The sequence below is a fragment of the Macrobrachium rosenbergii genome, chromosome 13, assembly GCF_040412425.1.
Source record: "Macrobrachium rosenbergii isolate ZJJX-2024 chromosome 13, ASM4041242v1, whole genome shotgun sequence".
Classification (NCBI taxonomy): domain Eukaryota; kingdom Metazoa; phylum Arthropoda; class Malacostraca; order Decapoda; family Palaemonidae; genus Macrobrachium; species Macrobrachium rosenbergii.
In genome coordinates, this window is record NC_089753.1 from 58,096,229 (window position 1) to 58,116,908 (window position 20,680).

The 20,680-nt window shown below is 36.3% G+C and overlaps 1 protein-coding gene across 1 annotated transcript in view; it reads right to left on the reverse strand.

Moving 5' to 3' along the window:
- Window positions 1-2,957: 2,957 nt before the first annotated feature.
- The window catches only part of LOC136845354 (sodium-independent sulfate anion transporter-like), a 98,490-nt gene continuing 80,767 nt past the window's right edge, over window positions 2,958-20,680 (reverse strand). Inside the window, exons 4-12 of the mRNA XM_067115609.1 lie at window positions 18,829-19,024; window positions 15,289-15,509; window positions 7,741-7,915; window positions 7,060-7,300; window positions 5,750-5,881; window positions 4,839-5,085; window positions 4,132-4,302; window positions 3,609-3,759; window positions 2,958-3,125 (exon numbers count right to left, since the gene is read on the reverse strand). Coding sequence (XP_066971710.1) covers window positions 2,962-3,125; window positions 3,609-3,759; window positions 4,132-4,302; window positions 4,839-5,085; window positions 5,750-5,881; window positions 7,060-7,300; window positions 7,741-7,915; window positions 15,289-15,509; window positions 18,829-19,024 — 1,698 coding nt within the window. The 3' untranslated portion in view covers window positions 2,958-2,961. The remainder of the gene's footprint in view (window positions 3,126-3,608; window positions 3,760-4,131; window positions 4,303-4,838; window positions 5,086-5,749; window positions 5,882-7,059; window positions 7,301-7,740; window positions 7,916-15,288; window positions 15,510-18,828; window positions 19,025-20,680) is intronic.

The following is a 20,680-nucleotide window of genomic DNA, read 5'->3' on the forward strand; positions in this document are numbered from 1 at the left end:
GGAGCAGTGTGGGTAAACTTAGACTCTAGACTCATAGCATTATTGCAACCAAAAGTGGTGATTCCATTGCCAAAATGATAAAAATTGATAAGTATACTACTGTAGACCATTCCACTGTAGATGCTGGTCAGATTGGTTGACAAATAAGGCAGCTACTCATTCAAAATCATTGTCACATTAATGTTTATGAGTTTATAGTCATGTTTTACCACACGAACTATCTTTTCTGAGTATCTCGGGCCTTAGACTCAGACCCCTACATTGAACATATCTATTTCAAATGTTCCTCTTAGCTGTGTGGCTGTGTTGTGGCACATTTGTATCCCAGAGCAGATCTCCAGAAGAATGACATCAGTGTTTTAATACTGAGATACTTGTTTCTTTCACTTTGGCACCTTATAATATACATTAAAAACTAATGGAATTTGTGCTGTTTGTAAACGTGCAGCTAAAAACGATTGGTTGGAGTAAACCGTAATAATGTTCAGTAACCATCTTTAGGCTGTGATTGTTAAGTAATTCACACTGAGAAAACTTTTACACTTAATCCTAAACTTGGGGTGAAAGTACTGTATATACTACTGAGGTGATTAGTCTATTACATCAGAAAAAAGACTATGAGTTTTGTCGTACTGATAACTGTATCGTGCAGGGGTGTAATGGGAAGTGTATACTTGTCTTGAAATATTTTGATATGCTGCTGTCTTTGACAAAGAAAAAAACCTCTTACCATTACAGAAGAGGGACAGCACTCCTTTAGTCTAAACTAGTGGGAAATGATCTATTCGCTTATCTACACCCTTTGCACAGTGGTTAAGGCTCCAACACTACTGCTGTTCTCTCGCGCAACACCATAGCTTTATAATTTTTGGTTACACAAGGGTAAAATAACAGGCATAGTTTTCATACTGTTCAGATCACACACAGAAACACTCACACACACAGACGCCCTTAAGATCTCTTGTACTATCTACTATTTCCCAATTTGGATGTGATAAACTTAGGTTTATCTGATGTGGTCATGGTTTGTGCACTGTCCATAAGTGTGTTCACTTACAAATCAAGTTTTAATACTGCAAATTAATACTGCAAGTTAACAGTAAAATTCCATACACTGAATATGGTGGTCTTCAGATTCAGTTGATGAAAACAATGAGTACCCTTGTCATACAATAAATATACTTTTTCCATCCCACATCTGTTATATGCTAGAATATTTTCCAGTATCTTGGGGAAATTATTACAGTATATTAATTTTGAGTAGAATTCACTAAGTAACCAATATAAAACATCTTTATATTGAGTAACTCTGTGGCCATGATAAATTTCACAGAATATTTTTTATGAAGATAGCATCAAGACCCTATCTTTCAATGCAGTCTTAATGTGCACTGTAACATGTTGTCCTCAGTAATTCAGTTTAATTCTAGACTGAAGGTTTTTGTCAATCTGAAGTGGGATTTGAACTACAGATATTATGATCTTAGCTGGGTGATTTTGCATCTTTGGAAAATACTTAATGCATAAGTAAGTTAGATTCTTTACAACACCCTTTGATGGTCACAAGTAAGGAGGACTCTGGAAAACTGCAAAGTTTCTGAAGGGAATTTTTCTAAATGTCAGATACAGTTTTATCAAGAGAATCAATACAGGCCACTTTAGCTAAGTTACTAAATCCATCAAAAATTGCCTGGAGAAAATTGTTGAATGAATTAACTTGAGTAATATCTTTGTCCACAGGCATTTCCACAAACACACACAACCCACACACTCACACATACACACACCAATGATTGCTACACCCTTCTCTGTCCAGCAGGGCATAATAAATGCATGGCTTCACACAATGCAAGGGCTACGAGACAGCCTTTGTGAATATAAATTACACTAAAATTAAACTGTAGAAAAATACAAAATACTCAACAGACATATAAACAACTAAGGCAGTTATCATATATAAATTTCACTCTCCGCACTTAAATGAAGGAGCCTTGAAAGAGTTAGGCCGGTGGGCTGGGTTCACCTTGGCTAAGCTCCTACATACATATAGTCTTTAGGCCTAGGCTAGGCTAGGCATTAAGCTGCCTACCGTACATCATTGGTTTAGGCTAGACAAGAAGCTGCCTAACCTACCCCACTGGTCTTCCAATAAAATAAAAAAGGTTAGTTGAGAGTGAATACAATTGATACCTCTTTACGCCCTCCCCATAGCAGAGACCTTTCGCAGAACATATGAACGCACATAAACCCTTTAATTTTTAAAGTTAGAATTGTACGCTATGTATTGGAAAATTGTGCTTTGCTTAAAATCTTGACTTAAATAATGCATCTTATGTAGGTAGTACGTGGGTGAACAGATCACTAGTATGAAATATTTGACGCTAACTTCTTAAAATGTAAAATTGCACTCAAATTTAACCTCTTAGAGTAGATGAGCTCCTAGCTTTCATGTTGCTTCCTTTACATTGATTTGCATTACATTGATTTGCAAAGTTCCTTGGTCACCTTAGAATTCCTTTTGTTGCAGTAATAAATAATTGTACACTAATAAATAGATATTACACTCTGTAATATATATATATATCTCCGTAATTACAGAGCTTTTTGTTGTCACTCCAATCTCAGGCGAAAGAAACTGGAACGACAAGAGCTCTTTTCGTACCTTAATTCTGTGTTGTTTCTTGAATAAAATTAATATGTATATATACACATCACATGTAAATATTATCACAAGTAAATAACTTTCACAATTTGGTCATCAAACTTAGCTAAACAAAGTCTTTTTTTCTTGTTCAATTCAGTCAGCTGAAGTAGATGCACAGATCATGGTTCACTTTTTTCTTCAGAATGCAAAGAGTAAATGAACATGTGAAAATTCGTAGTTCCTCCTTTGGGGCCTCACAGAAAATCCAGATTTACTGGAGAAAGGAGGTTCACTTCCTCTTCTTCCTCAATTCTTTGTTATTTGTGGTCCTGGAATACTGTTGTGCTCAGAAGGGGATTGGCGGCTTCGCTCGTGTCGGATGTAGGAGTGGTTATCATGCTGCTTACCACCACGCCTCCACTCATGACCATGTGTCTTCCATCGCTGTTGAGACTCTCCAGAGGTAGTTCTGTCTGGCCATCTGTAAAAGGCAATTAATGGTTACTTATTGTATGTTCGTGGCAATACTACATAGAATTCTGGATAAAGTACGACCAGTGGTATTTGGCTTAACTGACCCTAACTAGTTATCTGAAAGATGATTGAGAATCTATTGCCTCAGTATCAAGCGATCATTTGAAATTCTATGCTCAGTAAAAATTGCAAGCACACATCCTAACCAGAATTAATCAGAGATATTGTGGCATGCTTCTCTACTGACAATTCTTTAGTTGTTAGATTCAGACCAGAAACATTTTCAGCTGAAATGGGTTACTGCAGATATGAAAATGAGCAGCTAAATTGGAGTTTAGATGAAAGTGTACCTTGGTCGACATGTCTAGATAGTGGCTTTTGTGATCAGCTTGTCATGATACAGTCAACATGAGCTTTATTCAGCCAAGCTGAGAGGGCTTAAAGTTAACAAAAGCCAAGGGAAATGAAGAATTACTAAGACTTGACTCACCTGCCAGAATTTCGTCGAGAACATCAAAGGATGGGCAGACAGTGATGCCTTCGTGAAGAGCTGACACTATTTTTACGAGTTTCGGCTTCATGCCTACAAAGACTAGCGTCTGTCCACGTCTTTGGAAGTCCTCGATCATGCCTTTCATTCCCTGTAATAAAAGTAATTTTAATTCCAAACTCTTGCAGATGGTATCCTGATGACAAAGAAAGCCACTTCAAGTATGAGGAATTCATGTAGTTTTCCAGCCTAGAACAAAAACTGGTGAACTTGAGTGTTTTTCTTCCTGATTTCTTCACAGGATCAGTCTCAACATAGCAAATCAAAGGACTAAGATCATTGGCTATAGAAGCCAACAGTCTAAGGTGCTACCCATTCTGTGAAAATTTATTGGTGAAATTATGTACCTTTGCAAGGATCAGTCTCAACATAGCATGTCAAATGGACTAAGGTCATTGGCTATAAAACCCAACAGCCTAATGCATCACTTATTCAGTGAAAGTTCATGGACGGCATTGTTTACCTTTGCAGAGGTATAATCAACAGTATCGATGAAAGAGCAGTCGATGACAACTGGGAGTGAACCTCCAGCTTGTCTGAGACCAGCCTTCCTCACAGCTGACCTGACGTGGGTAATGCTGGGATAGCTGACGCCGTGAGATGGGGCAACAAGGATGTAACCAGCGTGCTGCTTCTGCGAAAAGATAGAAATGAAATAAATTTCTTAAAATCCTGACTGCTGTTTCTTTCTGTGGATGAAATAGTTTGCGAAAAGATTAAGGATTGAGTCATTGTGATCTTGTTAGTTAGCAAGATGCAACTGTGAGTTCTTATGACCTTGTTAGTTAGTGAGGTCTGACTGCAGAGGGGCTACAAAACTATGATATTTTTAGGAAGATTGTTTTAGCCAAGGGAAAAATATGGGTAATGTTCACGAATTTTCTGCATTCAGTTATTTATGTTTATATCAGAATCATAATTGTTGCTTTTGGATATGATGTAACTTTACTGCAAGTGAAACAGTAAGTGCTATAATGTTTTTGTGTTAAATATCTCACATTCAGATGAGATTACAGTCTCTTCCTTTTTTGTGATGATGTAATTTTATTAGAACTGAAACAGTAACTGCCATGATGCATTTAGGTGAAGTATCCCATATTCAAATGAGCTCACAGCCTCTCCCTTTTCAGACCATCCAGATCAGAATCACTTCAAAGACATCAAACTTACGCTGGGTGGCACCACTGAGATCCTGACAGCTGGGGTGGCGATCGAGTATAGCAGCATGGCGAGGTTCACGCCAATGCCCAGTAAAATGCCCCATTCAAGCCCCCACCCCAAGCAGGCAAGGAGGGTGATGCCCCAGGGAATCAGGTCGATCCTTTTGCTCCTCCAGAGTGGCATGATGATCTCATAGTCTACCATGTGCAGTACAGCGCAGATGATCACCGCGGCCAATGTCGCCCGGGGAATGAAACTGCAGAGGTAAGTTATTGCATTAATTTTGAAATCTTAGAACACACTGTATATATATGTATATATAGATATATATATTTATATTTATAAATAGATAGATAAGTAGGTAGATTAATTTTGCTTATAAAATTGGGGATTCACCAAGCATCCTTGTTCAAGTACAATATAATATTATTGTAGATGACAGAATAAAGGCAAATGTAGCAGTTCTTCCTGAATAACTGTATAATCATAATATTGTCTTATATTAATCAGATATGACTTCTGATACTCATTTTCATCTGAAATTAACCCCAATCTTGACCCTGTTTTGAATTTAAGTGGAGGGAAAATTACATTTACACTTTTGCATAAACTTTATATTTTCTGTCTGACAAATCCTTGTTGTTAATTCTTTGAATAGATGGAACAATATAACATTATTACATATGCTGTTATTATTATTATTATTATTATTATTATTATTATTATTATTATTATTAAAGACACGTTCTTGATTACTCCACAAACCAAAGTACTTTAAAGTACAGACAAAAGTAAAGATAGTCCTTTTGGAAACAAATGAAAGAAAGCATTAAGCCTTGGAAAAATATAAGATTACAAAGCATTCCATATAAACAATAAGAAAAATTACTGATAAGGAACAACTGATGATCTGAACTCACTAGAAAGTCGGCGTCAGGAACCACAGGGCCAAGAGGACCATGATACCCGTGATCAGGCCTCCTGCAGGAGTTCTGACGCCACTGGTGAGGTTGACAGCTGTCCTGGAGAGTGACCCCGTCACGGGCATAGACCTGAGGGAAGAAGGGAAGATAGGTATGTGAGAAATAGACTGTGTTGATGAAAAAATCAGGTCATGATTAATAAATATAAGATGGAAATAGACCTGAGGGAAGAAGGAAGATGGGCATATAAGGAAAAATAGATTGTACTGATAAAAAAAGTCACGAGTAATAAATATAAGATGGAAACAGACCTGAGGGAAAAAGGAAGATGGGCATTTAAGGAAAAATAGATTGTGCTGATGAAAAAAACTGGTTAAGATTAATAAGTATAAAAGAACACATCATCTACAGAGAGCGTATTCATTATCATCATTTTTATTATGATGTTTATTAATATTTATTCTCATCATGATTATTCCCAATTATTCATATTCAAATTCTCTCCTCACCCAAATCAGGCGCAAAGTCGTAATATTTAAAATTTTATTTAATTATTTTTACATTTTAAATTATTTATTGTTCTAATTTTATCTTTACTCCATATTTACTTTCACTCTATATTATCATTTTATCGCAATTAATATTTGAATTTACTTTTGTCGTGATTTTCGTAATTACTATTTCATTTAAATCCTGTCTTTACCCGAAGAAGGCGCCAAGTCTTAGTTTTTTTCACTTTTATTCTAATTCCTTTTAATTTTTAATGATATATTGTTCTAATTGTATCTTTACACTTTAGTAGTATCTTTATCGTAATTAATATGAGTTTTTATTTTTATCATGATTTTTCGTAATTTTATCTTTATTATAATTTTTATTATTATAATATTTGTATTAATTTTCATCATGATTTTTTCTAATTTTATTTTTACTGTATTTTCATCTTTATCAAAATGAATATTTGTACTTATTTTCAAATATGTACAAATTCAGATTCTCTCCTCAAGCAAAGAAGAAGCCAATCCTTAATATTTTTAATTATTTTTACTTTTTAATTATTTATTGTCTAATTTTATCTTTACTGTTTATTTATCTTTAATTATTTATTGTTCTAATTCTATCTTTACTCGTTATTTATCTTCACTCTTTATTATCATCTTTATCATAATTAATATTTGTATTTATTTTCATCATGATTTGTCCTAATTAATCTAATTCATGTTCTCTCTTCTTACCTGGAGAGTAATTTTTATTTTCATCATGATTTTCCCTAATTGCTATTTCATCTAAATTCTCTCTCTTCTTACCCGAAGAAGGCGCCAAGAATGTTGGTGAGCCCAAGGGCAATGATCTCCTGAGTGGCATCGAAAGTCCTGCCCTTGGCGAAGGCGCTGACGATGGCAATGTTGTCCAAGATGGCGATGAAGGGTATCATGAAGATTCCGATGCCCACGTCACTCATGATGTCTGGGAAGGTCATCGTCTGGTTGTTGATCACCGTCGTGAAGGGCGGCAGGGCTGCGGGGGGCACTCCTGGCTCCACGTACCCTGAGGAAACGAGGTCAGTGAGAGGTTTTTCGAGGTCATATGGGGTCATGTGAGGTCATTTTGACCCGCAGAAATTTTTCTTAGGCTGAATTATTGATTGCTCTGAGTGGGGTCATTTTGAGGTTATTTGAGGTCATTTTGCCACGCGGAAGCTTTCGTAATCTATGCTGTTCATTATTTTGACGGCGGTCGTTTTGAGGTCATACGAGGTCATTTCGCCACCTTGAAACCTATGTTATGGGATCGAGTCAGCAGCAATATTTTTGTGATATAAGAAACAATGAGCTTACAGTCACATTTTGAGGTCATACGAGGTCATTTCGCCACCTTGAAACGTATGTTATGGGATCGAGTCGGCAAGAATATTTTTGCGATATAAGAAACAAGAAGCTTAAAACCAGTTAAAGAGTGACTTGAGATCGAGGAAGACAGTTGCATACCTGTCAGTGTGAAAGGCTGGTCATCTCCTTCCAGGGCAAAGGCGATCACGGCCGCTATCACCACGATGATGGCGTTGCGACCTACCGACAGGTAGAACACCACCTGACGGAGAGCCCTCTGGCCAAAACTCCTGCTGTTGGGGTCCATGCAGGGCCATCTAACGTTCCTGGAGGCCTGTGAATGTCAAGAGGAAATGGGTTACTTTGGTTTTTAGGGATCTGAATGTTGGATACAAGTCGTCGACTTGTAAGCAACCTGTCGAATGGGTTATTTTGGTTTTCAGGGATTTGAATGTTGGATACATGTCTTCGACTTGTATTCTACCTGCCGATAAGAAATGGGTTATTTTGTTTTCAGGGATTTGAATGTTGGATACATGTCGTCGACTTGTATTCAACCTGTCGATAAGAAATGGATTATTTTGTTTTTCAGGGATTTATATGTCGAATACAAATTTTGTTTTGTAAGGGGTTGTTGGGTCCAATTTTTGTCGTGTTGAATACAAGTCATCGACTTATTCAACCTGTCGATAAGAAATGGGTTATGTATATATATATGTATTATATACTGTATATATGTATAAATATATATATATGTATCTAAATATATATATGTATATATATAAATATGTATATATATATATATATATATATATATATATATATATATATATATATATATATATATATATATATATATATATATATATATATATATATATATATATATATACACACACACTATCAATTAATTACACACACACATATATATATATATATATATATATATATACACATACACACACACACTATCAATTAATTACACTGAAAACTGGAGAGACAGTTGCTTAACCAAATTACACTTATAATAAATTAAAAATAAACACTTTATTTTTTAAACGCACACCACCTAGCAAACAACATTAAGAACAACAGCTAAATAACAAAAAAATACCAGCAAATTGGGAAACTGAAAGTTAACTGTTAACGGCCCATTAGCACTACGGCGAGAGAGAGAGAGAGAGAGAGAGAGAGAGAGAGAGAGAGAGAGAGAGAGAGAGAGAGAGAGAGAGTGCACAATTAACACATTAACCCATTAACAAGATTCAAAGTTGTGATTCATGAATCACGGGGAGTCATGAATCAGGACAATTGAAAGTTAAGAGACTTCTAAGAAAAGTACGAGTTATAAGTCAGCTGAGCTGACAACTTTTCTTATCTTGGAATAGAGAGAGAGAGAGAGAGAGAGAGAGAGAGAGAGAGAGAGAGAGAGAGAGAGAGAGAGAACTGTGAATACAACTTATTCCAGGCTATAGCTAATTCTCTCTCTCTCTCTCTCTGTGAATACAACTTATTCCAGGCTATAGCTAATTCATTCTCTCTCTCTTCTCTCTCTCTCTCTCTCTCTCTCTCTCTCTCTCTCTCTCTTCATGAGATCAGCAAACAAACAAATAAATAAATAAATAATAGAACGAAACAAGAGCACCGATCCAAAACCATTTCAGACATTTCTTCGTCCCCTTGGGCAAATCATCAAGACCAGTAATTGGCGTACCTCTGACAAGCAGTAACCCTCTGACCTTTTGTTTTGCCTCGCACGGCATAACCGTTCAACTCCTTCAACTGTTTTTCTCTAATTTCCATCACTCATCAACCGGACCATTATCATCACGATAGAGGAATCGATTCTGATGTGACTTGACTGATTTATAACAATTTTCAGCAAGCGAGGACGTTCAAGCAAAACATTCTCTGGCTAAACAGTTACGGGCGATGAGTCAAGGTCTTCCACAGGGCAGGTAGCTGTCAGATGCGATGACACAGAGCTACTGCTGATGTAGAAGGGCATTTGTTTCCTTAGGGCAAAGGGCTGCTGTAGTATTCATGTCATCTTGAGGGCCTATAATGCTTGGGGGAAGGATGTAATATACTGAGGTACCGAAGGGTGTGTCACTATTTCCCTCTCTCTATTGAGGTATTGGTAGGATGAGTAAGCGGATTGCCTTGGCGTCATTCATTAATTGTTTCTATGACTGTCAATTGGTTGAATGCGCAACACGCACTCGTCCTTGAATACAACACTTACACACACACACACGCATGAACGCACGGATACAATTATGCTAGGAAATGAAATTGTATGATGTTCTTTAATTCTATTGAATTTAGTAGGGTAGGGTAGTGGCGTCAATGCACATCAAGTGGTACACCGTTGGCATTACTGAATTTAGATGCTTTGTTGATGCTTTTTGGAGAGCTCGCTGTCTAGATATGTGTATACTATATATATATATGTGTGTATATATTTTGTGTATATATATTTTATATATATGTATACATACATACATACATACATACATACATACATGTTGGTGGTTTCCTATTAATAAACAGATTTAGCAATAGATGGAGCACCTGTAGCTCAGCCATTTAATATCCTTGGGGAATTTCGTTTCCTCTTGTCTCGCAGGCGATGAGTGACAATGTAAAACTCCCGTTGTTAACTAGCAATGCAGCCCTCCCTCTCTCTCTCTTTGATACACCATATTTCATCTGACGACTGCTTCGCTATGCGTGACGAGTGCTGGGAGTTTCCTGCATGTTGTTGGCCGTTTTGGTACCATTGCGCCGGCTGTGGATTCCTAGGCAACACGTCACTGTGCTGATTTTGTCTGACAGCTTTGCTTTATGTTGGCCACAAGCGACTTGTCGTCTTTAATTGTTCTGACTAAATGTATTGCTCTGCCCAGTTAGAATTAATAGCTTATCATTCTTATTGTACGTGATTGCTGTATACTTGTACATGGACATATATATGTATGCATAAATGTACGTATATCTTTATATTTCATTTTTCTAACTGATACCCAGTGTTTTGAACCTACACGTCAGTGGCCCATCAAGAGCCAAGGGAAAATCTCTTAACTCATCACCCAAAATCTTGACAATACATTATATATATATATATATATATATATATATATATATGTATATATCTGTATATCTATATATCTATATCTATCTTATCTATATCTATATATATATATATATATATATATATATATATATATATATATATATATATATATATATATCTATATATAGACGCTGTTGGAGAGGTTGCTGTATGTATATGTATATGTGTATGTACTGTATATGTACTGTATATATATATACACATACATACATACATGCATACATGCAGCAAGCTCTCCAAACGCGTCAACCCGTTTCTAAATTCAGCGTATCAATGACAACTAATTACACACACACAAGCAGCCAAACCGCCCACACATTTAAAGCAGAGAGAGAGAGAGAGAGAGAGAGAGAGAGAGAGAGAGAGAGAGAGAGAGAGAGAGAGAGAGAGAGCGAGCGAGAGCGAGCTCTCAATTCCTTTTCGGACAGCAAGCAAACAAGCACCCTTCCACTTGATCTTGAGACCCAAGCACGTAGCAAACGACGAGGACCCTACGGGCACCCCTGGAATAAAAGTGGCTCCTTCTCTCTTTATAGTCAACCTCGGTAATTAATTCCTCCGTGGGTGCGTACTTCAGAGGTACCTCTTGGGAGGCTGAAACTGAGGCTTCTGAGGCTGAGGTTGCTGATGCCTCTGTAGCTCAAGAAGAAGTCCTCGTTTTTGTCAACTGGAGGCTCCCAGCCTACGTTCCTCTCCTCTGAGAGTCTTTGTATTGATCTGCTCTTGTCTGTTCAATTATTTTTTTTTATTTTCGTATTTATTAAATTGCCAGCAGAATGATTTTTTTGTTATTAACAAAGCTATTTTATCTTCAAGTTTCTGTGTCTCTTTGAAGTTATGTGGGTTTCAGTGTATCTTTTCAAAGCAGTTTCTTCCGTATTTATTAAATTATTAACAAAACTATTTTATATGTTATTAACAAAATGTTTTATCAGTTAGCTGTAATCTCTCTCATATTTCTTCGATTATTAACAAAACTATTTTGTGTTAACAAAACAATTTTATGCTATTAACAAAACAAATTCATGTTATCAACAAAACTATTTTATGCTATTAACAAAACAATTTTATGTTATTAACAAAACAATTTTATGTTACTAACAAAACAATTTTATGATACTTCAGCAGTTTTCTTCATATTCTTAGAATTATTAACAGAACTATTTTAAGTGTTCTTAACAAAACTATTTTATGTTAGTTTGTCAATGCTATATCTCTAATAAATCTTTGATTATTAACAAAACTATTTTACGTGTTGCCAACAAAACTATTTTATCCATTAGTTTGTCAGAGTAATATCTCTCGTATTTCTTTGATTATTGACAACACTATTATATGTTCTCAAGAATATTTAGTTTATTAACTTCTGTGTCATTTCTTTCGTATTGCTACACTTTTTAACAAAACTATTTTGTGGTGTTAACAAAACTAGTTTGTCTGTTAGCTTCTCACTGTAATTTCTGTCGCATTTCTTAAATCAATAATACCTATGTCATTCACGTTCATATTAATCGTAGTCATAAGATTATTTACAAAAGTAATGCGTTATCAACAAAACTCTTTTAGCTGTTGGCTTTCCAGTGCAATTTCTCTCGTATTTCCAAACTATTTTGTGTGTTATTCACGAAACTATTTTATCTGTCAGCTTCTCAGAATCTTTTCATCCTTATTTCTAATCTTATTAACGCCTATTTTACTCACGTTCACAATAACATAACAAGCCACTAATGTCATTACCTAATTAACCTGTAAATAAAAAAATAGATGGTAATAGATCAATAAATTGTGTAATTACCCCAAATGATCCATCTTATCTTATAATCCCTGAATCATCATGGCGACAAGTGAAGGCTCTATTGCAAAGGCATAATCCTTCTTTAGAGTCTAATCCTCCCTCCCCGACCCCCTTCTCCTTCCCCTACCCCTTCTTTAAAGTCTTAGAGACAGCCCCGCCACACCCGGCCCCCTTCCCGATTTCCGGTACAAATGGGGGAGGGTGTGAAACTATCCGGATAGGACTGGTTTTCAAGTGTAATTTGTATACATTGAACCGTACTTGTCTTTAGCGAGGTATTGCGCGTGTGTGTGTTCGTGTGTACGTACGTGTTTTTGTCCGTAGGTTTCAAGGACCTGTTCATTTTTTTGTGTTGGGCGTATAAGGAAGTACAGTACTCTCTCTCTCTCTCTCTCTCTCTCTCTCTCTCTCTCTCTGTCAGTATTTTCTTGGAAACGAATAGTATACGTCCTACGGTAAAGGAGAAAGTTTATATATATATATATATATATATATATATATATATATATATATATATATATAACCACAGAGACACACACACACACACACACACACACTTAACCGCTACCATCACACAACCCTTACAAATCCCAGCCCGCCTGAAAGACTAATCCTCATGCACACACCTTGCCAGAAATCGTACCTCATACATAAAACATAATGTAATTCAGCATCACCAATTAAAATGGTCAACGTCCCAATAAAGGCTTAAGAAAACGCTAACTCATTCTGACTGCCCTAACAGAGACCACTGTTATTATTATTATTATTATTATTATTATTATTATTATTATTATTATTCAGAAGACGGACCCTGTTGATATGGAACAAGCCCACTAAAGGGGCCACTGACTCGAAATTCCAGAGGCTTCCAAAGAACATTATGGTGTTCATTATATTGAAGTAACAGAAGGTAATGGGAAATACAAAAAGAAGAAATCTCACTTATTAAAAACGAAAAGAAGTAAATGAACAACTAACAAGTAGATAAAAATGTAAGCAAATTAATAAAATGCGGGGAGAATTGTATTAGGGTAGTAATGCATGGCATCTTCGCTTGAAGCTGTACCTAGATTCTGTCATGACTAATAATTCTCTTTCAAGACGAACCGCTCATTCAGATTCCTCTCCAACTCACTTCCGAGTGGAATGGTGTCGGGTTCGTAAATATTCATACGCGCATGCGTTATGAGGCAAATATATACATACCACACACATACGCACACTCGTATACATATAACATGGACGATTGGTCGCGTTCGTTAGATGAATGCAAATAGTTTCTATTAGTTGCCCTTCGTATGACGGTGAGTGTCAAAGGTTATAGTAGCTGTGTTTACTCATACGCATCTCTCTCTCTCTCTCTCTCTCTCTCTCTCTCTCTCTCTCTCTCTCTCTCTCTCTATATATATATATATATCTATATATATATATATATATATATATACATACTATATATATATATATATATATTATATAGTAGTTGTGTTTATGCATTTTATCTCTCTCTCTCTCTCTCTCTTCTTTTTATCTCTCTCTCTCTCTCTCTCTCTCTATGTGTGTACATATATAATATAATACATATATAAATTATATATACTCGTATATATATATGTATATATATACACACGTATATATATGTATACATATTATGAAAGATTGTTGTAATTTTTTAAGAGGAAATCTGAATGTTTTAATTTTTTATGAGAACATCTCTCAATTCGAAAACAATCATGTTTTTACGTGAAAATTGGTCTTGCAGAAAACGCATCATTACGTCTGTTATAGAATTTTTTTAAATTAAAATATTAAAGAAAACTTACTTTAAATTCTTCTAGTAATTTTCTAACCGAATTTAACCACTTTAAAACAGTCTTTCAGAACTTCAGAAAAACGTAAGGATGGAGAATCATTTCGAAACAGTCTCCCTGAATCCGAGAAAGAAGTAAGTTTCCATTCTTGAAGCCTTCTGCTTCCCGTCTAGTGTAACATCTCATGTCATTTCCCTTCTTGTTTTTTTTTTGGTCAGTTTTAGCACCTATGACAAGACTGTTTTCTGCTGTTTTCCCTCAAGTTGAGATCTCAAGGTGAATGTGCTTCCTGCCATTATATTCGGGATTTTTAGGACCCATATCTGGGCCGTTTCCGTCGTTTTTGTCTCTCATGGGTTTTAGATTTGAAATATTAGGTCGTTTGTTTATATTCACTTCTTCTTCTTCTTCTTCTTCTTCTTCTTCTTCTTCTTCTTCTTCTTCTTCTTCTTCTTCTTCTTTACTTATATATAAAGTATTTTCCAACCCATATCTGGACCGTTTCCGGTTTATATCCCATGTTGGGAATGTTACCTTCATTTGTTTCTTATTCTTCTTATAATCACGATTTTAGGACCCAAAACCGGACCGTCCCCTGCATTTTCTCTTTCGTGAATCCTAGGTTCCAATGTTTACTCTGTTGCCCCTAAATTCCCTTAGTCTCTTCTTCTATCCCTAATATACAAGATTTTCGGACCCAAAACCGGACTATTCCCTGCAGTTTTACCTCTGGTGAAATTAAGGTTCTCTGTTTTGTCTGTTACCCCCAAATTCCCTCGTTTTTTCCTTTTTCTTACCTGTGAATTTTAGACTCAGTGTTCAGCCTGTTTCCCCTCTAATTCTCTGTGTTTACTTTGTTACCCCCAAATTCCCTCATTCTTCTTCTTACCTGTGGAGTTTAGATAGACTCGGTGTTCAGCCTGTTTTCCCCAAATTCCCTAATTTTTTTTTATTCTTCTTCTTACCTTCATGATGGTGAGAATGATGATGCAGACGACTCCGAGGGTGAGGTCCTGCCACCTGAAATTCGGCAGGTTCTTGGCCACCTTCATCCAGGTGTCCATGAGTCCCTCCGTCTTCAGCTTCAGACCGAAGAGGGGCTTCAGTTGCGAGGAGGCGATTGTCACAGCGGCTGCCGAGGTGAAGCCGCTGATCACCGGTTGAGAGATGAAGTTGATTAGGAAGCCTGAGGGTGAAAGGGAGAAAATGATAAGAAGTTAAAATATTATTCGTTCAGGGTTGCAGTCAGAAGTGATACTGTCTTTTCTTCTGTAGGTCGTTTATGAAAAAGATAGAGGAAGTCTTTGGATAAAAAGTCTAAAACATTAATCGTTCAAGGTAACAGTCAGAACTGATGATGTCATTTCTTCAGTATTGTGATCAAGGTTACAATCAGGAATGGTACTGTCTTTTCTTCAGCAGTGTGATCAGGGTTACAGTCAGAAACGGTACTGTCATTTCTACAGTAATATGATCAAGGCTACAGTCAGAAAGGGTACTGCCATTTCTACAATAATATGATCAAGGCTACAGACAGAAATGGTACTGTCATTTCTACAGTAATATGACCAAGGCTACAGTCAGAATTGGTACTGTCATTTCTACAGTAATATGACCAAGGCTACAGTCAGAATTTGTTCTGTCATTTCTACAGTAATATGACCAAGGCTACATCAGAATTGGTACTGTCATTTCTACAGTAATATGACCAAGGTTACAGTCAAAGTTGGTACTGTCGTTTCTACAGCGATGTGATCAAGGTGACAGTCAGGAATAGGACTGTCTTTTCTTTAGTAATGTGATCAAGGCTACAGTCAGAATTGGTACTGTCATTTCTTCAATAATGTGATCAGGACATTTTTCGAAAGAAATGAACAACTAACATTTTAAAACAAGCATTTTGGAACTGTAGGCATTGCTCAAGGTTCTTTCCGGCGTCCCTTCGGCCCCTAGCTGCGACCCCTTTCACTCCTTTTATTGAACCTCCATTATACTCTCTTTCTTCCACGTTACTTTCCACCCGTTCCTAACAAATGATTCAACGTTATTTTCGGCACTGGATGACCTTGTGGGTCTAAATGCTTGGCCTTTGGCCTAAATTTTGTATTTAAATTCCAGTCTCGAGAATATGTCGCCATGAATTACGTTAATTTGCAAGGCAAAGAAATGTTACAGGAAGCTCTGAAGGATGCAGAAATCTTGTAATTTTAATCGAGTTTTGCATTTTTATCCGTTTATTTTTTCATTTGTTAATTTATCTTTGTTTTCATATAAATGATCTCTTCTTTCTATATTTCCTATTGTCTTCTGCAAATTCTTTCAATTGAACACCATATTCTTTGGAAACTTGAACTTCAAGTCGATGGCCCAATCTATCTTTGTTTATTTTCCGATGACTGATCTCTTCTTTATGTATTTCCTATTATCTTCTGTTACTTCTTCAAATTTACACCTTATTATCTGGAAAGTTGAATTTTAAGTCAATGGCCACTGCAGGCTTCTCCCATATGAATAGTCCATCTTCTGAATAATAATAATAATAATAATAATAATAATAATAATAATAATAATAATAATAATAATAATAATAATAATAACTTTTTATGCAAGTGGCAAGCTTTGATTAGTCTTGATAAGCCTTAAGACAGTAAGAGTGAGGTGGCAACCTTGAACTGAAATGTTCAACCTTGAAAGACGTAATCATATAATTCCCATGTCATCAACTGCTCACTAGGATACCTGTTACAACATCGTTTTGGGATGATGGATCCCAAGAAGGCTGTCTACAGTATATAATTCTCGCCAGTGTAGATTTTTTTGTTGACAGGCATAGACATTGAATTTCAGAATTAGTGAGCAGCATATTCTTCGGAAGCTTGAATTTCAAGTCAGTGGACCCTGTAGGTTTGTTCCATATGAATAGGGGTTTATCTTCTAAATAATAAATAATAATAATAATAATCTATGTTTGTTCATATTCTGATGACTGGTGTCTTCTGTCTGTATTTCCTGTTATCTTCTGTAACTTCTTTCAAATGGACACCACATTCTTTGGCGGCTTGAATTTTAAGTAAATGGTCCCTATGGGTGTGTTCCATATGAATAGGGGTTTATCATCTGAATAATAATAATAATAATAATAATAATAATAATAATAATAATAATAATAATAATAATAATAATAATAATAATAATAATAATAATAACACCCTGGAATCAATTATCCCTTACTATTGTGTGGGGAGTTTCAGTATTTTCTCACCAAAAAGTGACTCCCAGTACCAAGATTTCTGATGACCCTTAGGGGTCATATTTTAGTGAATCTTCGGGGCATTTCTAAGTAAACACATTTATAATTCTGTTACCACGCCTGACGATGAATCTCAAATACATGAATCATTCCACAGTGTGGCCCTGAATAGGTGCTATTTTAGTGAATCTCTGGGGCGCATTTCTAAGTAAACACATTTGCAATTCTGCTTATATGCCTGACGATGAATCTCAAAAAGATGACTCATTTGAAATAAAGGCAGTGAAAGTACTGCAACCTCGATCGCCGTGCCCAAGTAAGGTTGAAGAATTGAATCAATAGGCACGTGGGTTCCAGGAGGGGCTGGCTGATTGTATACATCTCCGAGATTTACATCCTGTTGGCTAGCTAGCAGACTTTTAAGGGCTGCAGAAGTGAGGATTGGAAAGTGTACAGTGACTTTTGCGTTTTCCAAGAATCTGCCTTTAACCGGGAAAGTTAGCGAGTACTGTATATTAAAAACTAATAGATGAATAAAGGGGACCAAATTAGAGAATGTACAAAGTCTTAATTAATACGCATCGTCTGAATACCTAATCTGCCTTCTTTAATATGCACTGGTTTATTAGCTAATCTTCCTTATTTAATATGCACTGTGCACTGCTTTAATAACTAATCTTTCCTCTTCATATGCACCGTTTTAACACCTAACCTTCCCTATTTGATATGCCCTATCTGTCAAAACTTCCTCAAGAAGAGAAATTTCCTAACTTGATTCTACCATTCAGAGGCCAGTGTTATAGCAGCTCTCCTGCTATCTTTCCCTTACGTAGAAACCACGTATCAGCATCTGCTATTGTGCTCATCCAGTCTCTGCTTATTTATTTATTTTATTCGTGTATTTATTTTTTGGTTACAATGTACCCCCTTTGACCTTGTGACCCTAACCAAAACCTCGCGAGTCAGTTCAGTTTGATTCTGTTCCTTGAAAATCTCATCGAGTGACTCGTGAATCATCCAGTTACTATTTATTTTTTATTTATTTCTTTATGTATTATTATATTTTTTTGGTTACAAGGTCCCCTCCTTGACCTTGTGACCCTCCTCAAAATCCGGTGAGTCAGTTCAGTTTGATTCCATCCCGTCAGCATGTCATCAGTGACTCATAAATCATCCAGTTTCTATGTATTTATTTATTTATTTTTTTTTTTGGTTACAATGTCTTATCTTGTGAGTCCTTGTCAGTCCCTCTTACCCAAATTGATGATGCCGGCGACGAGTTCAATAAGCCCGGAGATGAGGCAGAGCAAAACGGCGTAATCCGCTCCGCCGTTGCTTGTGTACTGAAGTGTCATCAGAGCCATGATAGCCGTGGGGCCGATGTTGAGGTCCATCGTCGAGCCGAAGAACAGGTAGACGAAGCAGCCCATGAAGGCTGAGTAGAGACCGTACTGTTTTGGGGAGAGGAAGAGAGGTTGCTTTAGTTTTTTTTTTTTTTTTTTTTTTTTTTTTGCGGTGGATGTTATGCGTAAAGGTACAAGGGTTTTTTGTCAAGGCTTTAGATACTTTAGAGAATTGTATGTATAAAGGTTCAAGGGTTTTGTCAAGGCTTTAGGTACTTTAGAAAATTGTATGTATAAAGGTACAAGGGTTTTTTGTCAAGGCTTTAGATACTTTAGAGAATTGTAGGTATAAAGGTACAAGGGTTTTGTCAAGGCTTTAGATACTTTAGAGAATTGTATGTATAAAGGTACAAGGGTTTTTTGTCAAGGCTTTAGATACTTTAGAGAATTGTATGTATAAAGGTTCAAGGGTATTAAGGTACTTTAGAGAATTGTATGTATAAAGGTACAAGGGTTTTTTGTCAAGGCTTTAGATACTTTAGAGAATTGTAGGTATAAAGGTACAAGGGTTTTGTCAAAGCTTTAGATACTTTAGAGAATTGTATGAATAAAGGTACAAGGGTTTTGTCAAGGTTTTAGCGAATTGTATGGATAAAGGTACAAGGGTTTTGTCAAGGTTTTAGCGAATTGTATGGATAAAGGTACAAGGGTTTTGTCAAGGTTTTGGAGAATTGTATGGATAAAGGTACAAGGGTTTGATCAAGGGTTTAGAGAATTGTATGGATAAAGGTACAAGGGTTTGATCAAGGCTTTAGAGAATTGTATGGATAAAGGTACAAGGGTTTGATCAAGGCTTTAGAGAATTGTATGGATAAAGGTACAAGGGTTTGATCAAGGCTTTAGAGCATTGTATGGATAAAGGTACAAGGGTTTGGTCAAGGCTTTGACTGATTCTAAGGATACTTGAAGGCTTTGATAGACTGTAAATATAAAGGCACAAGGATTTTGTCAAGGTTTTGTCAGATTTTAAGGATAGCTAGAGGCTTTGGCTGATTGTAAACAGGTTTTGGAAATCGTGACGATAAACGTACAAGGGTTCTGGGACATTGTAAGGATGGAGGTGCAAGAGGATTGGTACATAGTGGGAGAAATTTGCAACACACCTACGCTAGAGTGACAGTTCCGGAATTTAAAAGAAACCAAAAGCATGAAATTGCCAGGTACGAAGAAGAGAGAGAGAGAGAGAGAGAGAGAGAGAGAGAGAGAGAGAGAGAGAGAGAGAGAGAGAGAGAGAGAGCAGATGGCTGGAAACCCATTCATACCTGACAGGTGAGAAAAACAAGTAAGGAGAATAAGTATAGAATATATATATTATATATATATATATATATATATATATATATATATATATATATATATATATATATATATATATATATATATATATATATATATATATATATATATATATATACTGTATATATATATATATATACATAAAATACCACACGGATTCATAACACGCACGTACGCAAATCCACACACTCTCTCTCTCTCTCTCTCTCCTCGGAGCAGCCACCACAACAGCCAACCACATCCCACGTGGGGCGAGATCACAAAAAAGTGCCGAGTCAGTTCGAGCCAGTTTACGCGTTCCAGGAATGGTCCAAATGGAAGGTGACACCCACCTCAGTCTCTCGAGGGGATGCTCTTCCCCCGCCTTGTTGTGACTCAACTTTTTTTCTGAGGAGGAGAAGAAGAAGA